Genomic DNA, 24,017 nt, shown 5'->3' on the forward strand with positions numbered 1-24,017 from the left:
CCAAAATGGTGACTGCTGTATCCAGTGGAGCAGCGAAGCAGCACCAGGTCTTCTCAGAGTAAGGGAACAAATGTTCCCTTACCCTTTGTAGCACACAGGCAGCCCCAATGGGTCTCTTTGGATCTACACCTGCTATTGAGCAGATGCAGAATCAAGGAGACCTATGTTAGGTTTCCTGGCCCAGGAGTGGGGTTAGGATGTGGTGTCAGTCTCAGCCCCCCTCCCAGGCCTGCTCCTCCACTCCCCCTGTCCTCTCCTGTCCAGTTCTGCCCTTCCCACCCTCCCTTCACTCTGAACAGCCCCGCTGTCAGCCAGCAGCAGTACTTACCACCAGGAGCTCTTGGCAGCCATTCTCTGGTGCTCTGATCCTGCACAGACTGAAACTGGGTCTTGTTCCAGAGGTGCACCTGTACTGCTGGCATGAAAATGTCTTACTGCACTTTTTGTGATAGTCAGGCCAGCAGCATTGGCAGAGTGCCAGCGCCACAGCTCATAGGATTAGGCTCTTACTGAACACAATGGGCTTACTTCTGATTTCTGAGTAAAATAAATAATACACTTTTCAAACACCTCTACCTAAGTGTACTTACTTGAACATAAGCCCCATTAAACTTGGTGGGACTTACTCCTTTCTAAGTATGCATAGCATTGCAGCCTGGTCCTGTGAATGTGTACTCAGAAGTGCGTCCCACTGAATAAAATGGAAATTACCCCCAAGTAATTCTGCATAGAATCGGTGTCTTAGAATATTCTTGCTAGTGTTTAATGGCATTTTATTTTGGCACAGCTCTTATTCTATTAAATAAAAAAGTAGTGCTATTACTTCTTAATTTATACTGGAATTTGAGCAGCAAATGCAATCGATACACATTTTGTGTGAAAATTCAAGAACTATTGCAATAATAAAGAGCCTAATGATAGGTCCATGGAACATAGTTGCTTAGAAGAAAGCAGTATGGCTTGATTTTTCCATCATTAGTGATAATTACTGTCTAACTATAATTAAAATAGATGAATTGGAATGCTATATCAGTTCAATTTGCTTTCATTAGTTTCAATTTTAAAGCACTTCACATTGTCCAATATTCAAAACCTTTAAATTCTCTTGAAAGGAAAAAAAGTACTTGATCCATGTGGGAGGTGGTATAGAATACATGCTGTTGGTTTATTTTAAAGTGTGCTTTAAAGTTAGTTTCCTCTTTCTCTTGCAATTCTGAATGCAAAATTTAAGTTTAATGGTGTAATACATAGTTTCATTTCAGACTTCATGAATGCAATCCTGAAAACTATGGGTTGGAGTCTTGGGAACATGCTACAGATTTGCATATTTTTGTTCTCCTTATGTAATTTTTTAAAAGTGAAAGTATGTCAATTCCAGTAATGTGACAAGCAGCAATAGGTTTAAATGAAAATGTACTAACTTACTGCTGAAGTGTTTGGTGAGAGATTCAGTATTAATGTTTGCTTGTTTTCACCTACAGCGTTGCAGTCACTGCTAGAAGTTTCACCTTTAGAGCTCATATTTCAGTATAGTTTTAGAAGTATGAACTTGGGTGTTGTAAGCGACAGCCAAAACAGAAAGGTGGGTAAATTAGAGAGAGGACTGGATTCCTCCACTTCTGCTTTACTATTGTTTTGCAGTTCCTTTATGTTTTCCATTCCACTCGCTTGTCTTCAGGCAAAGATAGAGAATTTCAAAATATTGATAATGGATTTTGAGTGTGCAAACTTGCACCATTTGCTGCACACAGTGCTTTTTTTGTAAAACAAAAGGTGCAGGAACTCACAACTTGTTAATCTTTTATTTATTTATTTATTTATTTATTTATTTATTTTTAAGCCATTTTTTATCGGAGAAATAAGTAATAAGATACAACTAGACGTAGTCAATAACTATACACACACACACACACACACATACACGTTCATCCTGTGTGAGCTCCCTGATAGCAAAAGCACTCCTGCCACAACTGGAGTGAAACATAAAGGGGTGCGAAAGACCTTGCAGGGATCAGGTCTGCCCCCATCACCCATTGGGAGTGTCTGCCTTGGACCTTTCAGGCTCTCAGTCTCTTGTGCTGAGTTAGGGAAGGCTCCAAATACAGGATCCCCCCAATAGTCTTTGATGATTATGTGCGTGCATGTATCTCTTACAGGACTCTTCAGGGAGGAGGGTTCAGAACACCTGCCCTGGCTGGTAACTGCTGCTGTAGCTCCTGGAGTGAGCCCCCTGCTGGAGGCTATGGGTTAAGTCCTACCTGGTACTTAAAAAAAAAAAAAAACGGTCAAAAAAAATCCCTGCCTGGGACTGAACTTTAAGGAGTTTTGCAGCCTCAACTGGCCCCCCTTTTGGCAACTGGCAAGCAACCTTTATATTTTGCAGCCATGGAGCACCTCCCCACCTAAAAAAAGTAAAATTATTCCTTATAGAGATTTGAACCCCTAGCCTCTGGCTCCACAGACCAGCACTTTAGCAATTGAGCCATAGGAGCTCTTAGGCTCAAGGTGTTTGGAACTAGTACTTGAGGCACTGATGGCCACCAGCTGGGCTCAAGACCTTATATATTAGTTCTGAACACTTTAACTATAGGCTTTCCTATAGCCCAATGGAGAGAGTGCTGGGCTGTGGAGCACAAGGTTGGAGGTTCAAATCCTTCCCTAGCCAGCAGTGCAAAAAAAAAAAAAAAAAAAAAAGGTGGAGCAAGAGGTCAGAAGTTCAAATCCTCAGTGGAAAAAAAAGGTGTGTTCTATTACAAAAAAAGCCCAGGCTGCACATATTCTCCCTTTAAATGGTTTCCATTTTTTTGTTTTATTTTGCTTTGTTGTGCCTTTCTGACATGAGCAAAGTACAAATGTAAGCATTATTTGTATTATTTCTTATAAACATAAGAGGGAATAAAAGGAACTGTATGTTATAAAGAACAGAATTAAAACTGACAAAACATTCCTCCAGGTTGAAAATCTAAATAAGCACATACATGAGGAAAAAGAAAGAAGAAGGGGGTAGAGAAAACCAAGGGACAAAAAGAGACACTAAAGTGAAATGTCTTCTTGTTGCTGTGCAGATGTTCTCTAGTGCATTATAATACAACAACTTTGAAAGGACACCACGCATATGTCAAAAACATGAATATGGAAGAACTGTAGATTGCCTAGTTATCCACACAGTGCAGAATGGCACTGAGGGTAAAGCATAGCCTTAGAGCCCTTAGCCTCCTCTTTCTCCCAACTGCTTCCCTGTAGAGGGGTGTGAAACCAGTCTGCCCACCTGCCTGCCTGTCCATGGCCTCTGCCAGGCCCAGAGTGAGTTTTTAATGCCTTATTAAGCATTAAGGGGCCTGGGGAAGCCCTTCGGGAGGGTGAAGGGCCATTCCCTGTTATCTGCAGTTTAAGTTGATTGCTGGGGTTTCTAGAACAGAAGCCCCATGGATACTGGGCATGCCTGTATCCCTAATAGATTGTGCTTTTAAAGAGTTAATTCTTAACTGTATACTACTTTGCCACGGCAATTTAAAATGGCACAATTAGGAATCAAAAATGTAATGCTTTCAAAGATATCAGTCACACACATTCTCTTTCACTCACTTTCATTCTCTCTCTCTCTCTCTCTCTGGTGGCAGAGGTGGGCCATGGGTAGGGAAGGGGCGTAATTGGGTATGTTGGGAGAAGAACTGGGTAGGGAGGGAATCTGGCAGCAAGTGGTCATGCCCAACCTTACCTTCCATTTTTCTGCCTGCCCATCTCCCTGGCTTTCCTCAGACCTGTGCCAGTAAAATGGCTATTGTAAGTCCAAGGAGAGCAAAGGTGATTGTGCAGCCTATTAAGAGTAAGTAAAAAAAAAAGTTTATTCATAATCTATAGTATATTTCAGTATCTATCTGAAAACTTTGGGACAATATTGTTGACATCAGAGGGAGAGAGAGAATGTAGCAAAGAGAGAGACTTGTGAACAAAAGTCTGGTGTTAGTTGTTACCTATAAGCAGAGAAGTTGATCTTATCCCAGTAAAGAAATTGATGGTGCCACTCGCTATTCCCTAAATCTTTCTGCAGACGCTACGACTGAAAAATATATCAAAGAAACAGCTTACGTGGAAATTAGATCTTGATGCCGCAGGCAACGCGTTGGACGATGGTGTCTTCAAATTTAGTTTACATACTGGGCTTCTCTATCCAGGCCAATATACAGTTGTCAGTGTATTCTTCTGTCCATGTAAGTATATTTGACGTAGCCTGCGCTACATGTTTAAAACTGATTTTGTAAGTTGATGGTTCCTGCTTAGAATACACACAGTGGAAACTGCCTTCTAGCGAGTCAAAACTGGTACTTCTAGGTACCAATTGTATTGTCTATGCTGGCTGGCAACACTTGGATTTTGAAGACGCTCTACTATGACAGCAAATGCTGCAATTTCTTTTTTCTTATATTTTTATTTTTTCTTGAGGGTCTAGATAGTACCAGGAAGACCAAAGTTAGAAATTTCTTATGTATGCATCATCATAAGCTAGGGAGCTCAGCATTATGTTGAATATAATTTATTGAGGCACAAAAAGTTTAATTGCATCTCATGAAAGATGGTCTGCTTGCAGTAGGTGCTCTTTTTGTACATAGTGTCTTGGGAGAGAAGTCATCAGAGTTTTTCTTTTGAAAATTCTTTGAGAGAATATTAAGTTTTGAGAGTCTCTCTTCTCGACCAAGCCCTGAATAATTGTCTGAAACTCCTCTAGGTTATGGATTTTACTTTATACACACACATTATGTCAACTGTAAAATGGAAAATGTTTTTTCCTCAACTCAGGGTGAATCACATATAGTAATTTTGTTATGTTTTTCTGTCAGTCTAGGAAACATTTCTAGGGAAATTATCTTAGAAATCATTTTAGAAAAATTTGGAAGTTTTTGAAGAGTCTTCGTTTAAAGTCACTGGAAATGTAGATTATACAAACATTCTGTTAGCCAAGTGAAATTAAATGAATGTTGAGTTAAATTAATTTTTGTTTATTTCTGATTCTCACTGAACAGATATCCTTACCATGATTATCTCTATTATGGGCAAGTCTTTCTAACCTTGTTGGCAGTAGAGAGGACCAAATAGCCAAAAGAACAAAATCTGATCTCTTGCCTCTGGTCTTTCCAGGTTTTTAACTGAAGCAAATTGCCTAAATAGGGGAAGAAGCTTGCATAGCTGTGGTTTGCTTGTACTGTCCTGGAAAGCATATCTTTGTTTATTCTTCAGGGTGTATCCTTCCCTTTCAATTCACCTCAAATAATCTTTGAAAGCTCTCTATGTGAATTGAAATGGATATGTTTGTCCTTGATAATAGCTATAACCCATATAAAATGTAGATTTTGTATCCAGAAAGCTACCTCTTTTTGCAGAAGTTTACTGAGCATCTTTAGGCACCCCATCATCAAGCTGGAAGTGCCAAAAAAAAAAAAAAAAAAAGTCATTGGAAGATGCTGATGTGCTTTGACTTGAACTATACTACATCATACATGCTGTGCTACCATTGCCAGGTTTCCAGCCATTTCCTTTAAAAGGCTGATGCAGTGGCTCTGGCTAAGAACCTGCCTCCTCTGGTCCTGCAAACACATATATGTAATCTTTATGCAGTGCACTGGCTGTCTGCAGAGTGAAGGGAAAGGACTTTCAATCACTGTTCCCAACATGCCTTGGGGCAGAGAGTGGTGAAGCTCCCAGCATGATTGCTGATCAGTCTGAGGCTAAGCTTTGACCAGTCTAGATCAGTAGTTCTCAAACTGGTGGTTCACTAGTTCATGTAATGTTTACCCTGTCCCTTTAAGAGGAGGGGGGAAGAGGAGAGGCAGGGAGACCCAGGATCGCACCCCTAAAAGAGGCAAAGGGGGGTGCTTTCACTTACTTGTACTCAGTGAAGGCTGTTGGAAGCTGCAGGAGTTGCAGAAAACCCAGCATAGCCCTACGCAGGGCTCCCCGAGGCTTGGAATCTTGAATTGGAGCTATTGAAAAGCACTTCCTGTTTGCAGGAGGTGCATTACAATAGCTCAATTTCAAGCTTCCAAGTCTCAGGGAGCCCTGCGGAGGGCTGCTATGGGCTCCCCGCACCTCCTGCAGCTTCCAGCAGCCTTCACTGAGTACAAGTAAGTGAAAGCACCCCCTTCACTCCCCCTTAGGGACGTGACCCTGGGGATCACTACCCTACCCTTGTCCCTCCCCCACAAAGAGAGAGTAAAATTCCCTCAAAGTTTGAGAAACACTGGTCTAGATAACCCAATAGTCTGAGTCGGTATAAGGCAGCTTCTGAAGTGCTTATACAGCACAGCCTTTGGTTCCACCTGACCTGTGGAAATGATGTAAATCTTACTGGAACCTGGGTCAGCGGCAGAGATTACAACTAAGATGGCAGTAGTTATAACAGACCAGAAAAGAGGAATGTTCTATGGACATGAGGATTATGCAACAGAAAAAAAAGGTATGAGAAGGGTAAAAGTGGTATTGTGACAATGTTACCTTTCAGTTATACTAACTTATGAATAACTTATATTTAGGATAAAAGTGTTTGTGCTACAAATCCATTTGGATGACTTTGCCATTATTTTCTAGTTGCTGCTTTGTGTTTTTTTTTGCTCTGTAATATTTTAGTCTTATTGAAAAGCTGTTCACTTTCAAAAAATAAATTGATTGCTCTAATTGGTTTAGCCCAAATATATTCTGGAAGCTAGTGTAATATAGTGGCTGACATCACAAGCCTTTCTATGCATATCTACTCAGAATCAAGTCCCATTGAGTGCAATGGGACTTACTCGCAGGTATATAGAATTGCAACCTAAGAGACTGAGCTGCAAACCAGGACTTTGAATCGTGCCTCTGCAAGCCATTCTGCGTGCCAGCTCTGCAAGCTGGCAGAATGGGCAGCAAAATGGCAGATGCGCTTCAATGTCAGTAAGTGTAAAGTGTAAAGTCATGCACATTGGGGCAAAAAATCAAAACTTTAGATATAGGCTGATGGGTTCTGAGCTGTCTGTGACAGATCAGGAGAGAGATCTTAGGGTGGTGGTGGACAGGTCGATGAAAGTGTTGACCCAATGTGCGGCGGCAGTGAAGAAGGCCAGTTCTATGCTTGGGATCATTAGGAAGGGTATTGAGAACAAAACAGCTAATATTATAATGCCGTTGTACAAATCTATGGTAAGGCCACACCTGGAGTATTGTGTCCAGTTCTGGTCACCACATTTCAAAAAGACATAGTGGAAATGGAAAAGGTGCAAAAGACAGCGACTAAGATGATTACGGGCTGGGGCACCTTCCTTATGAGGAAAGGCTACGGCGTTTGGGCCTCTTCAGCCTAGAAAAGAGACGCCTGAGTGGAGACATGATTGAGACATACAAAATTATGCAGGGGATGGACAGAGTGGATAGGGAGATGCTCTTTACACTCTTACATAATACCAGAACGAGGGGACATTCACTAAAATTGAGTGTTGGGCGGGTTAGGACAGACAAAAGGAAATATTTCTTTACTCAGCGTGTGGTTGGTCTGCGGAACTCCTTGCCACAGGATGTGGTGCTGGCGTCTAGCCTAGACGCCTTTAAAAGGGGATTGGACAAGTTTCTGGAGGAAAAATCCATTACGAGTTACAAGCCATGATGTGTATGCGCAACCTCCTGATTTTAGAAATGGGTTATGTCAGAATGCCAGATGCAAGGGAGGGCACCAGGATGAGGTCTCTTGTTATCTGGGGCATTTGGTGGGCTGCTGTGAGATACAGGAAGCTGGACTAGATGGGCCTATGGCCTGATCCAGCGGGGCTGTTCTTATGTTCATTCATCCTCAGCTCCCTATCTACAACATGGGGATAATAATACTTAGCTAAGTACGTTGCATACTCAAAAAGTGCTATACAAATGCCAATTATTATTTCTATTTTCCAAACATTCATGTTTATTTCTCTTCTGCTGTCTTTTAAAATGAACAGTATTTTCTGTGAATCTCCCCACACACCAGGTAGAGTTTAACAGCCCTTTATGGCAACTGAGTCAGCCTCATCAGTGGACTAGACCTGGTCTAAATGATATTCTGTAGTGAGTAGATAATTCATGTGATATTTGAGGTTTGTTTACATCTATTATCATGTACGATTTGCTTTCCATTATTTTCCATTCCATTCCACCTCAGGAATCTATCTCAGCTCCCCAGTGACTCGTTCACATGATGAAATAATTGTATAACGTTCATATTGTTTAGACCAGGTCATAATCCCACTATTTTAAATGGGGCTTATTTCCAAGTAAGCATGTGTAAGATTGCAATGTTCAGCACCTCTGTCCAACTGTGGGAATGACAGTGAAGCTTGCTATACCAGCCAAGAAACTCTTTGCATGTTACTAGCAGGTCAATTGGAAATCCGTGATCTCTATAAAGCAGTGGCTCCCAACCTTTACCGGCCTGCGAACCACTGAGGCAAAAATTGGAGTTATCGTGGACCACATAAGGCTGTGGTTGGTCTGACTTCCACCTTCTTTGGTGGTCTGTCTCCCAAATGCTCCCCTACAGATTATCAAAGAGGACAGAGAATGGATCGCCTACAGCCTCAGCTGACACGCAAGTGGTTGTGGCTGGGGGCTTCACCCTTTTTGGTGGTTTGTGGGAGATTGCTTGCTCAGCAAGACACTGGAAGTGATCAAAGGTGATTTTTTCCCCCTGAGACCTCAAGGACCACTTCTCAGGGTCTCACGGACCACCTGTGGTTCACGGACTACAGGTTGGGAACCAGTGCTGTAAAGGTTTCTGGGTCAAGTGTCCTTGTAGTGAAGGGACTGTTCTTGCTGTTTTTGGGCTGCCTTCTTCTTGCTTTTCATTTGTCCTCGTGCCATCCCATCTTTAGCTGCATAGGAACTGAATCTGACAAGATATTAAGAAAGCAGTCATTGCTGCTTTGCTGCAGTCTGTACCAAATACAGTCAAGCTGGTTAATTGCATGTAATGCAACATAGTGCAGTGACAGACTTCACTAGTCTCCTGGGACTAAACTTGTGTCATGGATAAAGTTTAATTCAACTTTAATAAGTTCTTCTGTTGGCTCAGTTCCCTCTCTTCCCAAACTTCATCAAAGCCTGTTGGCCTAAAACCTTGTTTAGCATGAATCTATGGCGTGTTTGATATAGGCTCTACAAAGTGAAGTAGGGTTTTAGCACTTTAAAATTACTTGATATTGGACTTTGTGTTGGAAAGGTCAGTAATGAAAAAAGAAATATCACCACAAAGTAGCATACTGGAAAGAATTTGATGAGGTGTGGGAACCGAGAACTGAAGCAGTTCTATTAAAATCAACATAAACACACTGTTAAATTTAACTGTGCATTAAGGTCATGCTAAAGCTAACCTATGACTTTTTTAAACTAGCCCACTATCTCAACCAGTGTTGGGATTTGTGACTTTAAAGGTAAAAAAGAATCAGTTCCCTACCTGGCTAGCCCTATTTTTGTTTTCCACAGGTAACCAGGTAAGGGGCTAGATTACAAACCTGTGTCAAGTATGTGTCATTGGATAATATGTGGAACTTCTGTGAATAATCTAGGAAGACGCTTATTGTTAACTTGTGAATTGGTATAGGTAATGAGTATCAAATATAAGGTGCTTATGGCTAATCATGTTTAGAGTTGCCAAATTTGCAGTGATGAGAAGGAAATACGTTGTAAAGAACTTTTTGGTAAATGATTATATTTTATTTTCTTGAGCTGGCCTCGTAAAAGCAGTAGGGTATTTCTTTGAAATGTTATCTGTTGGTTGCTGACCTGCTGGAGCTGGATTTTAAATGTCAGTTTTTTGCTTTTGATTTAATCTGTCTATTATCAAGTGTTAAATAATAACGCTTTGATTGTGAAATATAAGGAGCAGATGGTATGGCTGGGCAAATCAGATTTAGGGTGGCAGTGTTGTGGAAGATATCATTGTCATGTCAGGGATGTACAACTGCAAAAGCACAGGACACTTTCTAAACTTGTGCCTGTATTATATGTGGTTTACTTTATAAACTGACAGAAACAAATATGTAAGGAGCAGTTGAAGCCCTGCTTGGGTTCATTGCTAACTGAGCAGGACACAGTCATCCTCCTCCCAGTTCTAGTGCTGCATTGACAACCATTGAGTCTGGATAAGCTCCACAACACAAAATGTTTAGCCTGTCCTTGCTACCCTTGAAGACCCTTGCAGAGAATGTTGCTGTGTGGGCTACAGCAAGTAAGCTGCGAGATGAAAACCTGAATCACAATTTGAAATCTGGTCTCGAAATGCTTCATCTATTGAGTTTGCCCATTATAGGATGCATGGAATTTACACACTGTTAACATCTTACTATCACTAGTAGTTGTGGGAAGTGTGTATGTGTGTCCATATAATTTTGCCGAAAAACCCACAACTGCTTCACGGTTTTATTTTTGTTTTCAAAAGAAAGCATGTATTACATTTATATCCCATCTTTCCATCCCATTATGGAAATTGTGGTGGCACATATGTCGTTCTTAGGTAGTCATGCATCCAGGCACTAACTAAACATTGACATGATTAGCTTCAGTAAGGTGATTGTACCATGTATCTTCATACCATGTTGTGGGACCCTGTGACACAAAAGACCTTATCTGAAAAATCACCTTTATGTTAACATAGTTGACTATTACATTTTTCTCTAGTATGGCCTGGAATATATACTGCTGAAGTCCCAGTGTTTTTGAATGATGAGACATCTCTATACAGACTAGTCACTTTATCTGGAGCTGTGAAGTCACCCAAGATCAGCTTTGACCCTCCTTTTTTGATTCTGACTCCTGTTCCTCTCAATATGAAATCAGGAGCAGACGTCTCTATAATTCCACAAAACTTTGTAAGGTAAATCTTCACCTTAAATTTCAGTAAAATGTTACTTTCTCATTCAGATTTTCTGTGAACTGTTAACTGGATGGGTGAGTGTGTGCATATGGAAGAAAATGGCATACATTAGAGATCAGTATATTATTTTTACTCTTTGCAAAATAATCTTTTATGTTGTGAAAGACAGAAATAATGAAGTTATAGGATAGCATCACAACTTACAGCACAGTCTTTGCTATGGATTAGTTTCAAAGGATGGTGCAACTAGATCTACATGTCCTGAGGCTTTAGATTTGTGTTGAACAGCAGCACTTCTGGCCAAGTGACAAGCCTCTTCTTGAAACTGAAGGGAGTTTAAAAAGTAATTTGTGATTATCTTATGTATTATCTTGTTTTATTCAAAGGCAGAAGATTAAATAAATTCTACTGGGTATGGTCTTGGTTATGCCTATTGTTCTTTGAATCTGACCTGTGATTTTCAGTCTGCAGTGATGTGAATATTTTCAATGGTACTGCATGCTCAGTTTGGATATTTCTTTAGGTCCAATCCTATTGGACTGTTATGCCACTGGAACATGTGTTCTGGTGGCATAATGTGCCTTCTGGCTGTCGCAGATGTGAAAATGCTGGAGAGCACTGCCTGGTTGCTGCAGCAAGCAGCAAGTAGCTGGGTCTCTGCATGGATGGACCAGAGACACCTGCCACCATGGCAGCACACTATGGAAAAACTCTGAATAAAGCTTAATGACTGTAACCTAAAATGTTACTCTTTGGATTATCTATGAACTATAATTAGAAACATTGATGTATAGGTTCTAGCTTTACAAGTACTTTTTCAGCTGTTAAACAGTGTTTTGAGATGTTCCCCCCTAAAGGTATTTATCTGTGTTATTACTTTGATCCTTTGACCACATATCCATGTACATATTCCATGTACATGTGCTTTTATGCAAATGCCCAAAGTCGCCAAGCAAAGATGGGAGAACTGGAATGTCTGGTAACAAGGGAAAACATTGACATAGTGGGCATAACAGAAACCTGGTGGAATGCGGAGAATCAGTGGGATACCGCAATCCCGGGCTATAAACTCTACAGGAGGGACAGGGAGGGGTGTGTTGGAGGTGGGGTGGCCATTTACGTTAAGGAAGGGATAGAATTCAGCAAAGTAGAGATTGAAGGTGGGTCCGACTCCATAAAATCTCTATGGGTTAAATTACCAGGCCTGAGAAGCGATGTAATACTGGAGGTGTACTATCGTCCTCCAGACCAGAAACCGGAAGGGGACCTTGAAATGAGGAAACAGATCAGGGAGGTGACAAGGAGGGACAGGGTCGTAATCATGGGGGACTTCAATTATCCTCATATTGACTGGGTCAATTTTTGTTCTGGTCATGAAAAGGAGACTGGATTCCTTGACTGGATTCCAATGCTAAATGACTGTGCCTTAGAGCAGCTAGTCAGGGAGCCCACCAGAGGACAGGTGACTCTGGATTTAATATTGTGCGGTACTCAGGACCTGGTTAGAGATGTCAATGTTACGGAGCCATTGGGGAACAGTGATCATGCTGCGATCTGTTTCGACGTGCACGTCAGGGGAAGAATACCAGGCAAATCTCTCACAAAGACCCTTGACTTTCGACGAGTGGACTTCCCTCAAATGAGGAGGCTGGTTAGAAGGAGATTGAAAGGGAAGGTAAAAAGAGTCCAGTCTCTACAGAGAGCGTGGAGGTTGCTCAAATCAACAGTAATAGAGACCCAGCAGAGGTGTATACCACAAAGAAAGAAGGGCTCCACTAAATCCAGGAGGGTGCCCGGATGGCTATCCAGCCAAGTTAGAGAGGCCGTAAAGGGCAAGGAAGCTTCCTTCCGTAAATGGAAGTTTTGCCCTAATGATGAGAATAAAAAGGAACATAAACTGTGGCAAAAGAAATGTAAGAAGGTGATACGGGAGACCAAGAGAGACTATGAGGAACTCATAGCTAGCAGCATTAAGGGGAAAAATAAAAGCTTCTTCAAGTATGTTAGAAGCAGGAAACCCGCCAGAGAAGCAGTTGGCCCTCTGGATGGTGAGGGAGGGAAAGGGGAAATAAAAGGAGACATAGAGATGGCAGAGAAATTGAATGAGTGCATCTGTCTTCATGGCAGAAGACCTCTGGCAGATACTGCTGCCCGAATGGCCCCTCCTGACCAAGGAATTAAGTCAGATAGAGGTGAAAAGAGAAGATGTTTCAGACCTCATTGATAAATTAAAGATCAATAAGTCACCGGGCCCTGATGGCATCCACCCAAGAGTTATTAAGGAATTGAAGAATGAAGTTGCAGATCTCTTGACTAAAATATGCAACTTGTCCCTCAAAATGGCCACGGTGCCAGAGGATTGGAGGATAGCAAATGTCACGCCGATCTTTAAAAAGGGAAAGAGGAGGGACCGGGGAAACTATAGGCCAGTCAGCCTAACATCTATACTGGGTAAGATGGTGGAATGCCTCATCAAAGATAGAATCTCAAAACACATAGACAAACAAGCCTTGCTGAGGGAGAATCAGCATGGCTTCTGTAAGGGTAAATCTTGCCTCACGAACCTTTTAGAATTCTTTGAAAAGGTCAACAGGCATGTGGATGCGGGAGAACCCGTGGACATTATATACCTGGACTTTCAGAAGGCATTTGACACGGTCCCTTACCAAAGGCTACTGAAAAAACTCCACAGTCAGGGAATTAGAGGACAGGTCCTCTCATGGATTGAGACCTGGTTGAAGACCAGGAAACAGAGAGTGGGTGTCAATGGGCAATTTTCACAATGGAGAGAGGTGAAAAGCGGTGTGCCCCAAGGATCTGTCCTGGGTCCGGTGCTCTTCAACCTCTTCATAAATGACCTGGAAACAGGGTTGAGCAGTGAGGTGGCTAAGTTTGCAGACGACACCAAACTTTTCCGAGTGGTGAAGACCAGAAGTGATTGTGAGGAGCTCCAGAAGGATCTCTCCAGACTGGCAGAATGGGCAGCAAAAGGGCAGATGCGCTTCAATGTCAGTAATTGTAAAGTCATGCACATTGGGGCAAAAAAATCAAAACTTCACATATAGGCTAATGGGTTCTGAGCTGCCTGTGTCAGATCAGGAGAGCGATCTTGGGGTGGTGGTGGACAAGTCAATGAAAGTGTCAACCCAATGTGCGGCGGCAGTGAAGAAGGCCAATTCTATGCTTGGGATAATTAGAAAAGGTATTGAGAGCAAAACAGCTAATATTATAATGCCTTTGTACAAATCTATGGTAAGGCCACACCTGGAGTATTGTGTCCCGTTCTGGTTGCCGCATCTCAAAAAGGATATAGTGGAAATGGAAAAGGTGCAAAAGAGGGCAACTAAGATGATTGCTGGGCTGGGGCACCTTCCTTATGAGGAAAGGCTATGATGTTTGGGCCTCTTCAGCCTAGAAAAGAGATGCCTGGGGGGTACATGACATGATTGAGACATACAAAATTATGCATGGAAAGGATAAAGTGGATAGAGAGATGCTCTTTACGCTCTCACATAACACCAGAACCAGGGGACATCCACTAAAATTGAGTGTTGGGAGAGTTAGGACAGACAAAAGAAACTATTTCTTTATTCAGCATGTGGTTGGTCTGTGGAACTCCTTGCCACAGGATGTGGTGATGGCATATGGCCTGGATGCCTTTAAAAGTGGATTGGACAAGTTTCTGGAGGAAAAATCCATTACGGGTTACAAGCCATGATGTGTATGTGCAACCTCCTGATTTTAGCAGTGGGCTATGTCAGATGCAAGGGAGGGCGGCAGGATGCAGGTCTCTTGTTATCTGGTGTGCTTCCTGGGGCGTTTGGTGGGGCAGCTGTGAGGTACAGGAAGCTGGACTAAATGGGTCTATGGCCTGATCCAGTGGTGCTGTTCTTATGTTCTTATATCTGTTTCTGCCTTTGCTTTATAGGGAATCTGTTTTACAAGTTCAAATTCCAGAGTTTGAAGGTGATGTTCAGATTAAACCCTTAACTGTGGACTTCCCAAATGGCAATGCAATTGAAGTAACAACAGAAGGAGAAAATGTTGGACTCATCTGTCATGTCAGTTTCATATCCTCGAAGCCATTATCCTTTTTGAAGACAATAGTCTTTATTGATGGAGAAAAAAACAGGTAGTCAAAATACCCTAACAGTAAGATTAGAGGTTAAGGGCACAGTCCAAAGTGCACCCTAGGCCAGTGCAGGGGACTTCTGCTACCCTCTGGAGGCTGAATGTGGCCCTGGCAGAGGGTGAGTTTGTGCTCGTGGCGGGCTGCCAGTGCGCAGTTCTGGGGAGGGCAGGGCAAGGCATTGCAGGGGTGTTGCGGGCTGGAGGGATGGCAGGCAGCAGGCAGGCCTGTGAGTAGACCTGGCCTGGGAGGGGGGTGGAGCCAGGATCTGGCACTTAGGCCAGATCCTAAACCCCTCCTAGGTGGCCTGGCCTAGTACCTGGCTGCTTGGATCTGCACCACCTCTTTAGGTGGTGCAGATGTGAGTAGCCCCATTTGGGCTGCTGTTGTGTTACCCCAGGGAAGGGGAGCTGAGTCAATTTTCCTTGCTCTGGGTTGTGCCACTGCTAGCCCTAACCCTGCACTGAATATAACGCAGGCCAGCTTGTCTGTTCTAGCGCAGGATTAGGATTGGGCTGTAAAACTTTTAATTGGTGATGTCAGGGACCCCCGACCCAACCAGGGCCCTGACTTACCGCACAGAGGGGCTGGAGCGGTGGGGGCGTGGGCTCAGGCAGAGACCCAGGGAGCACTTGTCAAGCCCCCATCTGGAGGACTAACAGAGGGAAACAGTGAGGAGGAAAAGAGAAGGCTAGCCATAGAGCCGGGCGGGGCCAGGGGATTTCCCTTTAAGCCCAACCAGGAAGGAAGAGGAAGGGGTGGGGAAGTCAGAGAGGGCCTCATAAGGAGAGAACGCCAGTGGTGAGCTTGCTAGCTGGAGGCAGGCAGGAGGCCTGGGTTCTGCCTGAGCTCGCCCAGGACCACTACAGCAACCACAACAGGGAGGAGGACCAGGGTGCAGTAAACCCCCTCCACCTGTTCTTCTCTGAGGCCTCTCCCCCCAGGGGGGCCCTCCACCCAAGAATCCACCCCACCAATCCCGACCCTCCACAGGTAAATACCCCCTAATGGAGAGCAAATACTAATTTTAATTCCATTGGACGTTATTATATTTTTAGATTCCCTCTTCAAGTGTCTGCAATAGCAGAGAACTGTCTCCTTACTGTGTATCCTTACTTGGCATGCCATCTTACAGAACAACAAATTATCCTGAGCAGTGGTGAGTGCATAATGTGTTATCCATTTGTAGTTGGGCTGCTGGCCCCAGTGTGATGGGGGAGCTTACCTGGGCCTCCCTGCCAGCTGCAGGGTGTGTGTGTGGATTGCCCATGATGAGGCCGGGCCTGGACCATGAGGGCCTGCAGCCAACATAGCCCCAAAGCAGAATCTACAAGGAGCAGTGTGGGGCTGGCTGCCGGGCGTGGACGAAGCAGTCTTGGTGAGCGAGCCAAGCCCCGTTGCCTGGAGAAGCAATCAGAGCAGCTCAGGAGCACAGCCAAACGCCACACCATCTGGCCCTATTAAGAGCTGGCCTGACATCTCAGGCCAGAACTAGAAGGGGCAGGGCTGAAAGACTGAGTCGTCTGCCTCATTAGGGGCCAGGCAGCCATCAGGAGAGGGGGCTCCTCTCCTGGCGGCTGCAGCGCTGGCAAAGTGGTCACCTGGGGCAATAGCCCCTCCTTAGCCTATCTCCAACCTGAAAGGGGTCACAGGAACCCCAACCCCATCTTACAGGAACTGGAACTGGGAGCACCCAGGACCCTCCAGGGTTCTTTTTGACCCAGTGCCCACCCAGCAGGGTAGGGGGAGTGGTGCATCCAGGACCTGCACAGCCACCCTGGGGACTGCATGGTGGTGCCCCTTACCAGCCAGCACCCCCTTCAGGATGCCCCCTTTCTTGCTGCTGTTCCACTCGGGGGGTCAAGGTCCCTGTTGCCTGTCATCACTCTCAGCCAGACCCCCCCCCCAGCTGTGGGCGCAGCCGGTGCCAGGGGGGCTTTGGGGACTCTGAATGAAAGCAGACCTCACCTGGGAGCCAGGGCTGTCTCTGCTCTTGTTGAGAGACCCCTGAACTGTTACAGGGCCTCATGAATGTTAAGAGACTTACCCAATTAGAAAGAATCTGCAAGGCAACCTTAGCAGCCTCACATTCCTCTGTTCATAGGACCCACCAGCCAACTGTCTAGGTAAGCTGCCCACCACCTCCAGACCCCTAAGAAGAGAGGTTGCGATCCAGCATGGACATTATGCTGTTTTAAGCTGCTCTGAGTGCAGTTTGCTTTAGAGCAGGGGTGTCCAAAGTTTTTGGCAGGAGGGCCACATCAGCTCTCTGACACTGTGTCGGGGGCTGGGGAAAAAAGAATTAATTTACATTGAAAATTTGAATAAATTTACATAAGTTTTCATAATTGAATATATTAAAGATGAACTTATATGAATGAATGAAGGTCTTGCAATAGCTCAAGGCCTATAAAAGGCCTTGCCCAAAGCAAGGCTGGCCTTTCCTTTGCTGCCGCTGCTGCATCACAGACAAAAGCAAGCAGTGGAGGAAGCTCTCATCCCACAGCTCACATGAGAGGTCAAACAGTTGCCCTCACGCTGAGAGAAGTTGCGTTGGGCCAGTGCGGGCTTCAACAAATCTCCGGAGGGCCAGAGGCTCATTGGAGACTGGGGGCTCCCTGAGGGCTGCATTGAGAGGCCGCGAGGGCTGCAAGTGGCCCCCAGGCCGGGGTTTGGGCACCCCTGCTTTAGAGGACAACTGATGGCGAACTCCTTCATATTTAACATGGGAATATGAGTGTGCATTTCAAATGGGTGTAAGTATACCTTAAAGAACAATGACCAGAGACACTTAGATAAAAAGGTGAAAAGAAATGGGGATGAATTTTCAGAAAAATGAATTTTAGAATGGATCTTGGAAGCACTTCCTAACTTCAAGAATAACTAGTCCAGGGATATTGACATTTCCTGTTCAGAGGTTTTAAAGAAGTGGATTCTCCAGTAGTGGTACATCTGGGAACCTCTTCCCTCTCAGGCAGGCATGTCAGGTAACAGAAGTCTTGTTGAAAGGGGAGGGGCTCCCAGTTACCCCAGTCTGATCTTACCTCACCAGGCACCAGCAAGCAACTCTGCAGGATACTTTTAACAAAAAGGAAAGGACACAGATTAGGTGTCCTGGGCCTTAAGGCCAGTGATCTAGCATCGCAGTGCCGGGCAAAGGCCCTTTGTTGGCAGAGAAGCATTGGGAGGCCAGCAGAGCTATTCACCTGCAGGCAAGCAGCATTGAAGAGGCCCTTCTCTTGGCCTCATCACAGAGAGAAATGAGTGCCAGGCAATGGGTGCTGTTTTGTTTGGGCATGAAAGCTCAGGTTGTGCTTTCCCAATCTTTGAGTTCTTCAGGGCTGGAGATGGAGGAAGATCACCTGCGTCACTGAGGACTCCCAGCCAAGATTGCACTTTCCTGACCTCCGAGCTCTATGAGCTGGAGACAGAGAAAGATCACCCACTTTGCCGTGGACTCCCAGCTCCACAGGCTCTGACCTTCAGGCTCAGCCTTGGGGCAGAAATGGAGCAGTGACCAGCAGTGGTTTCTTCTCCTGGAGACTGTGCCTTAACCCTTATCTCCTCACGGGCTAGGAGCAGTCACAATCTGGTGCATGCTTCAGGATGACTGAGTGGGTGAGTGATTGTGGCATTCAGTGGCCCAGACATGACCAGTCCTGCAGGGAACAACCCAGATCACGTCCCTCAGGTTGAGGCAGTCCCAACCCTGGCTTTGGAGAAGCTAGAGCAGTGATTTTCAACCTTTTCCATCTCACGGCACACTGGGAAGGCACCCCACCAGTTTTTTGGCAATTGACAAGGCACACTGTGCTGGCAATTGGGGGCTCACATCCCCCAGTGGCCCTAGTAATAAATTACCCTTGTGGGCCCTAGTAATAAATTATCCCTGCAACTCAAGTTGAAAACAAGTCCTAGCAGGGTACTTTCCAAGTCGCCCAGAGCATTTTCCCAACTCGAGAAGAGTTTTGATACACATGTCAGGCATGGAAAAAGGAGAGCTACTGCCAGGCTGCATGTATGTGTTGGAGCTCTCTTTAAACACTCCCCTGCTATCACCATCCCATCTGTAAACAGGGAGGAGGGGGTGGGATGGACTGCATGAGAGCGGGGACAGAAGCGGCAAGAGGGAGGAGGGTCATGTGCAGCCCTGTGAGGCTTACCAAGACAATGCAATCCTTTGGGACGTAGTCCCATTGCAGCTGGTCATTCAAGGGGCTGACTTCTCCCTAGTAACAATGGAGCTCCCAACAGCCTTGCGGCTGGAAAGCATGATTTCTACAAACTTCCCCCCAGCTTCCCCACCTCCTTTTTCCCTGGGCTTCTCCAGCCAATTCCAAGGCAAGAACCTCCTTGCACTTCTCCTCCTCCTGCCCTCCCTCATCCAAAGAAAAAAATCAGACCACCTATCCTTCATCCAATTATCATTCATTCTTTCAGAGATGGACAAGAGAGCCCGCTCCCACCTCACTCCCCCGCTTGGATGCAAAATCAAAACAACCCTTCCCTGCCTCCTGGCTGGAACTTCTCTGTTGCTCACCTGATCTGAATGTTGGCCCCACAAGGTCTTTCATGCCACATAAAAAGCAAGCACATCCAGACACACACAGACCCGAGTCTGCATGCATGGGAACTAGTGCTGAGTCAAGGGGCTCTTGACTCTAGTGTTTTGTTGAGTCTTCTACACACGTGGCTCATATCTCCACAAGTCAGTGAAAACGCTGATTTTCGCAACTGGACTTGAGTCACCTGAGTTCCCATTCCTGGCATCTAGCCTCCTTTTAACAGGTTTTTTGTCCTCGGTATTCAGGGTTATGGCAAGCCCTAGCAGAGAGACATGGTTCTTTACAAGAAGTTTCAATCCCAAACTCATCTTTAGATTAGTATTGTTTGGAAGCTAAGATGTCTTGAATTGTGGAAGCCAGCCTGGAAGCAGCCTCCAAGGTGGCAGCTGTGATTAGTTCCATACAAGAGATAGGTGCCTGCTATGGCTCCTCCTCACCCATCCGCTTCCACCAGACCTAATCAAGAGGAGGACTCAGTTCTTCCTCCCCATTTGGGAGATGCCCCACCCTCGACTGGGAGAAGTTGGAGGTCAGAAGAAACATGCCAGCTCTTTGCTACTGTGTGAAGGAGATCTGTGGCCTACATGCTGACTTAGTCCTGGCAGGCCTTTTTCCCTCTGCTACTGTGTGAGGATGGCCTGCAGCCTATATAACAACTCAGGCCTCGCAGACCTTTTTTCCCTGTGCTACCACATGAGAGAAGCATGAGGGCTACATGCCAACTTGGGCCTGACAGTCTTTTTTATCCCTGTGCTACTGCACAAGGGAAGTTTGTGACTTACAGACTGACTTAAGCCTTGACAGGGTCTCCTGACCAGAGTGACAAATAGCGAAGAGGGCATCCACCAGCAGCCTCAGAGACCTCAAAGTATTTTTGAAGGCAACCATGGCAACCATCTTGCTAGCATTTCCCCATAGCCAGCCCTGCCCGTACAGTAGCCCAGGAGAGCTCAGCTTCTCCACACTCAGATCACAACAGCAGTGGCAAAGCTGTGAAACAGCTGCAGAGCTCCTTGATCCACCTCACCACTCCTGGCTGACTTGGTAGGGTCTGACATTTGACACCTTCCCTCACATGGGGTCTCAATGTGGGGTCTTGCAGAACCACACATTCGGCAACCTCTGTTACAGAGGCCTTGCCTAATGCACCCTAGCTGCAGCATCCCCTTCTCACCTTATGTCTTCATGAACTGAGTGGAGTTGATTAGAGTTCATTCTCTGGCACAATAAAGAAACTTTCTTCAGTGGTAGCCTTCTCGGCTGATTCTTCACTAGATGCAATCCAGTTGAATTCCAGAGCCACTACCACTAACATCATGCTCAATGTTCCATTGAGCATAAGGCAGTGGGAGATAGATCCATGTTCTCAGTCTTGTCTGGTTGGGATACATTTTCCAGGGTCAAAGCCTTTTGGAGAGACAATAGGTAGTTCAAACAGAGAACTGGGACAAAAAGAAGGTGCTATCAGTGACAAGCAAGAAAGAGAATACAAGTCTTCCCATACCTTTTGGAACCTCCAGCTAGGCTTAATACTCCAGGGAGGAGGGCAGTGTCCAAGACAAGTGAGGTAGAACTAAACTGTCCCATAAGACCAGCAGGTCTGTAGGGAGAGGGTCCTCCATCAACCCCAAGGGGGAAAAAATAGGAATTTTACTTACCAGGTGAATTCCTGTTCCTGGTATTGGAAGTCCATTCCTAACATATGGGGTATACCCTTACTCCAGCACAGGTGGGTTAGCAGTTAATGCCTTCTCCTCCTCGTGGGGCTCTAGTTCAGACTTCAGAGCTACTTCAGAGCTACTGACTTCAGAGCTACTCCCAACTATTTTCCAACTTTGCCTTTGATCTCAGATATTGTTATCAAGCAAACTACTACTATAACAATCATAAGTAAAGATGTGATGTCATCTCTAAACTTTTTTTTTTTTTTAACTCCACCAGAAGTGGGTGGAATGCACTTCCTCTACCAGGAACAGGAATTTACCTGATAATTAAAATTCCTATTTTCCTTGGCAGAGAAAGGGCATTCCTAACTTAGGGTGATATGCAAGAACAGTATCCTAAATAAGGTGGGGCAGCAAAGCACTTATTAGATCTATTATTGATTCAACACTTTCTCTAGCACCCTTCTCCCAAAAGCTGCATCTGCAGAGGCCCGAGTATCAATCTTATAACTTTATAAACGTGTGGTTTGAAGACTATGTTGCTGCCTTATGTATATCCAACAGAGAAACTGCCCCCTTAAAAGCAGCGGATGTTGCTGCTCCCCTTATAGAATGAGCCTGAATCCCCAGTGGCACCTGTAAGCTATTTGTCACATAAGCATCCTTAATAAAATCCTTAATCCATTTAGACTGTTACAGATGATGCTCTGTATCCTATATTCTTTCTAAAAACAGTGCCTGTTTCTCTGAAGAGTTTTGTTCTTTCAGTATAAAATCTAAGTGCCCTTCTTACGTCAAGCTTATGCCTTTCTTTCTTTCTTAGGTGTACTGAATTTGAGCAGAGGGAAGGTAAAACCAGCTCTTGCTGCCTATGAAACAAAGAATTTACTTTAGGCACAAAAGGCCTGAGAATCACTTTATTTCTGTGAAAAATACACAGGTTTGAATTTACCAAAAATGCCCCTAACTGTGACACTCTCCATGCCAAAATTATGGCTACCAAAAACAGTCTTCTTAGACAACATAGAGAGTGGAATTGTTGCTAAAGTTTCAAAAGGAATGATCACAGGTGAATTCAAAACTCTAATCAGATTCCACATTGGGAATCTATGAATTGGGGGTGGTCTGAGCATACAGACTGCTCTTAAAACCCCTTAAAAATGCTTTAACATTGTTATGCAGGATCGAAAGAGACCACTGACACCAAACTAAGTTTAAGGCTTTTATTAGGAGGAATGGAACCTGAACCAAACAAATGGAAAGACCTTATTTCAAATTCCCCCAATTGAGAGAGGACCTGAGGCAGGCAGGCAGGCACTAGGCAGGCAGGAGGCAGCAGGACTTGAGGCAGGCCAAGGTCTGGAGGCTTGATGGAAGTTCCCCTCTGGTTCTCAGCTCTAACAAGAGGCTCTCTCTCTCAGCTCTCCTGCAGAGCTCAGGGTTCAGCTCCTCTCTGCTGTGCTTCGCTGGTGGTATCTCCAGCTTGCTCTTCCAGCTCCTTCTCCACCAAGCTTCCCTGGTGGTCTCTGAGCTCTCTTGGCTGGTGCAGCCCCTTTTATAGCCTCAGTTCCTCTGCACACAGCAGCCTCTACCTTTCCTCCACTGGTACTGCAGGCTTCTCTCCAGCAGTTTTCCATTTGGTCCTTCAACTCTCAAGGGCTTGTTACAAGGTACTCAGTTCACTTTCCTCAACAGTGACCCGATTGGCTCAAACAAAACTTTATAATGATTGGCTCAGACAAACTCAGACTGTCTATTGGCTCATGAAAGGCACAGGCTACGATCCCCTTAGGCCAATTTACAGCAGTCAACTAAGCCCAAGTTCTGCACATATCAACATGTAAATGCGTAGATATCTGCACATTCTCTGTGACATCCAAAATAGATTACAAAATTGCTACCAGCCTGTGCAGCGTACTGCCACTTAAATCTTTCTCTCCACCATCTTGTAAAAAAAAAAAAACTAGTATTGTATCAATCCTTGACAACTCCTGATGTGAAAACAAACCTTTCGCCAGACCCCAACTATAAAACATTTTCCAAGCTCTTGCTTGATTTCCAGTAGCTATGTTACTCATATGTATTAGCAGATTAAAATACAAATGATTATATCTATTAACTGTAGATGATAATGTAATATCTGTACGATATCTTCTCTTACAGATTGTAAGGAGATAATTTATAGCACTGGAGAAACTCTGCAAAATCCAAGCTATGTCCCCGGAAAACATTCCCAAACAACGTCTTCCACTACCTTTTTCTCGGTTACCAACACTCCGTTTGAAAATTCTCCTGCAGGTATAATGTACAACAGTTCTCTACAAAAATGAGGACAATTGTTGTTAAAAGACAGTTGGAATTCTGGAAGGTGGTCTGAAAGTACTAGATTCTGCATTAGATTTTCAGACTTGCAACAATCTAGGTTTCCAAAGTTTCTGGATGTATCAGAGGTTGAAAGATACGTTATGAAGTGGGCATGGTTTCATTTATGCAGCATACAAAACTGAATTAACAAAGTAGAGCAGGTTTTGTTTTTTTTAAATGTTTGTTCCTAGACAGACTATCAAAAACAAGTATTACATTTTGAGAAAATTGTACTGGAGACTATCAGCAAATGCTTCAACTGGGAAAAAGAAGATTGTAAGATGGTCTAAAAATTACTGGATTGTATTTAAACCTGCATTCTCTAAGTGGAAGAGGTTCCAATTTCACAAAGTGGGGGAAGAGGAGTTTTTTCACATTCCCTCTTTCTGTGTCCAGCACTCCTTTGGAGCCACATACTATTCTGTTCCTCA

At 44.5% G+C, this 24,017-nt stretch overlaps 1 protein-coding gene across 1 annotated transcript in view; it reads left to right on the top strand.

Moving 5' to 3' along the window:
* CFAP47 (cilia and flagella associated protein 47) overlaps positions 1–24,017 on the top strand; it is a 318,053-nt gene that overhangs the window by 45,049 nt on the left and 248,987 nt on the right. The window contains exons 23-28 of the mRNA XM_066621307.1: positions 1,482–1,582; positions 4,052–4,211; positions 10,669–10,864; positions 14,793–14,996; positions 16,052–16,152; positions 23,386–23,520. Of these exons, the coding sequence (XP_066477404.1) occupies positions 1,482–1,582; positions 4,052–4,211; positions 10,669–10,864; positions 14,793–14,996; positions 16,052–16,152; positions 23,386–23,520 (897 nt within the window). The remainder of the gene's footprint in view (positions 1–1,481; positions 1,583–4,051; positions 4,212–10,668; positions 10,865–14,792; positions 14,997–16,051; positions 16,153–23,385; positions 23,521–24,017) is intronic.

Source organism: Tiliqua scincoides, chromosome 3, assembly GCF_035046505.1.
Source record: "Tiliqua scincoides isolate rTilSci1 chromosome 3, rTilSci1.hap2, whole genome shotgun sequence".
NCBI classification, from domain to species: domain Eukaryota; kingdom Metazoa; phylum Chordata; class Lepidosauria; order Squamata; family Scincidae; genus Tiliqua; species Tiliqua scincoides.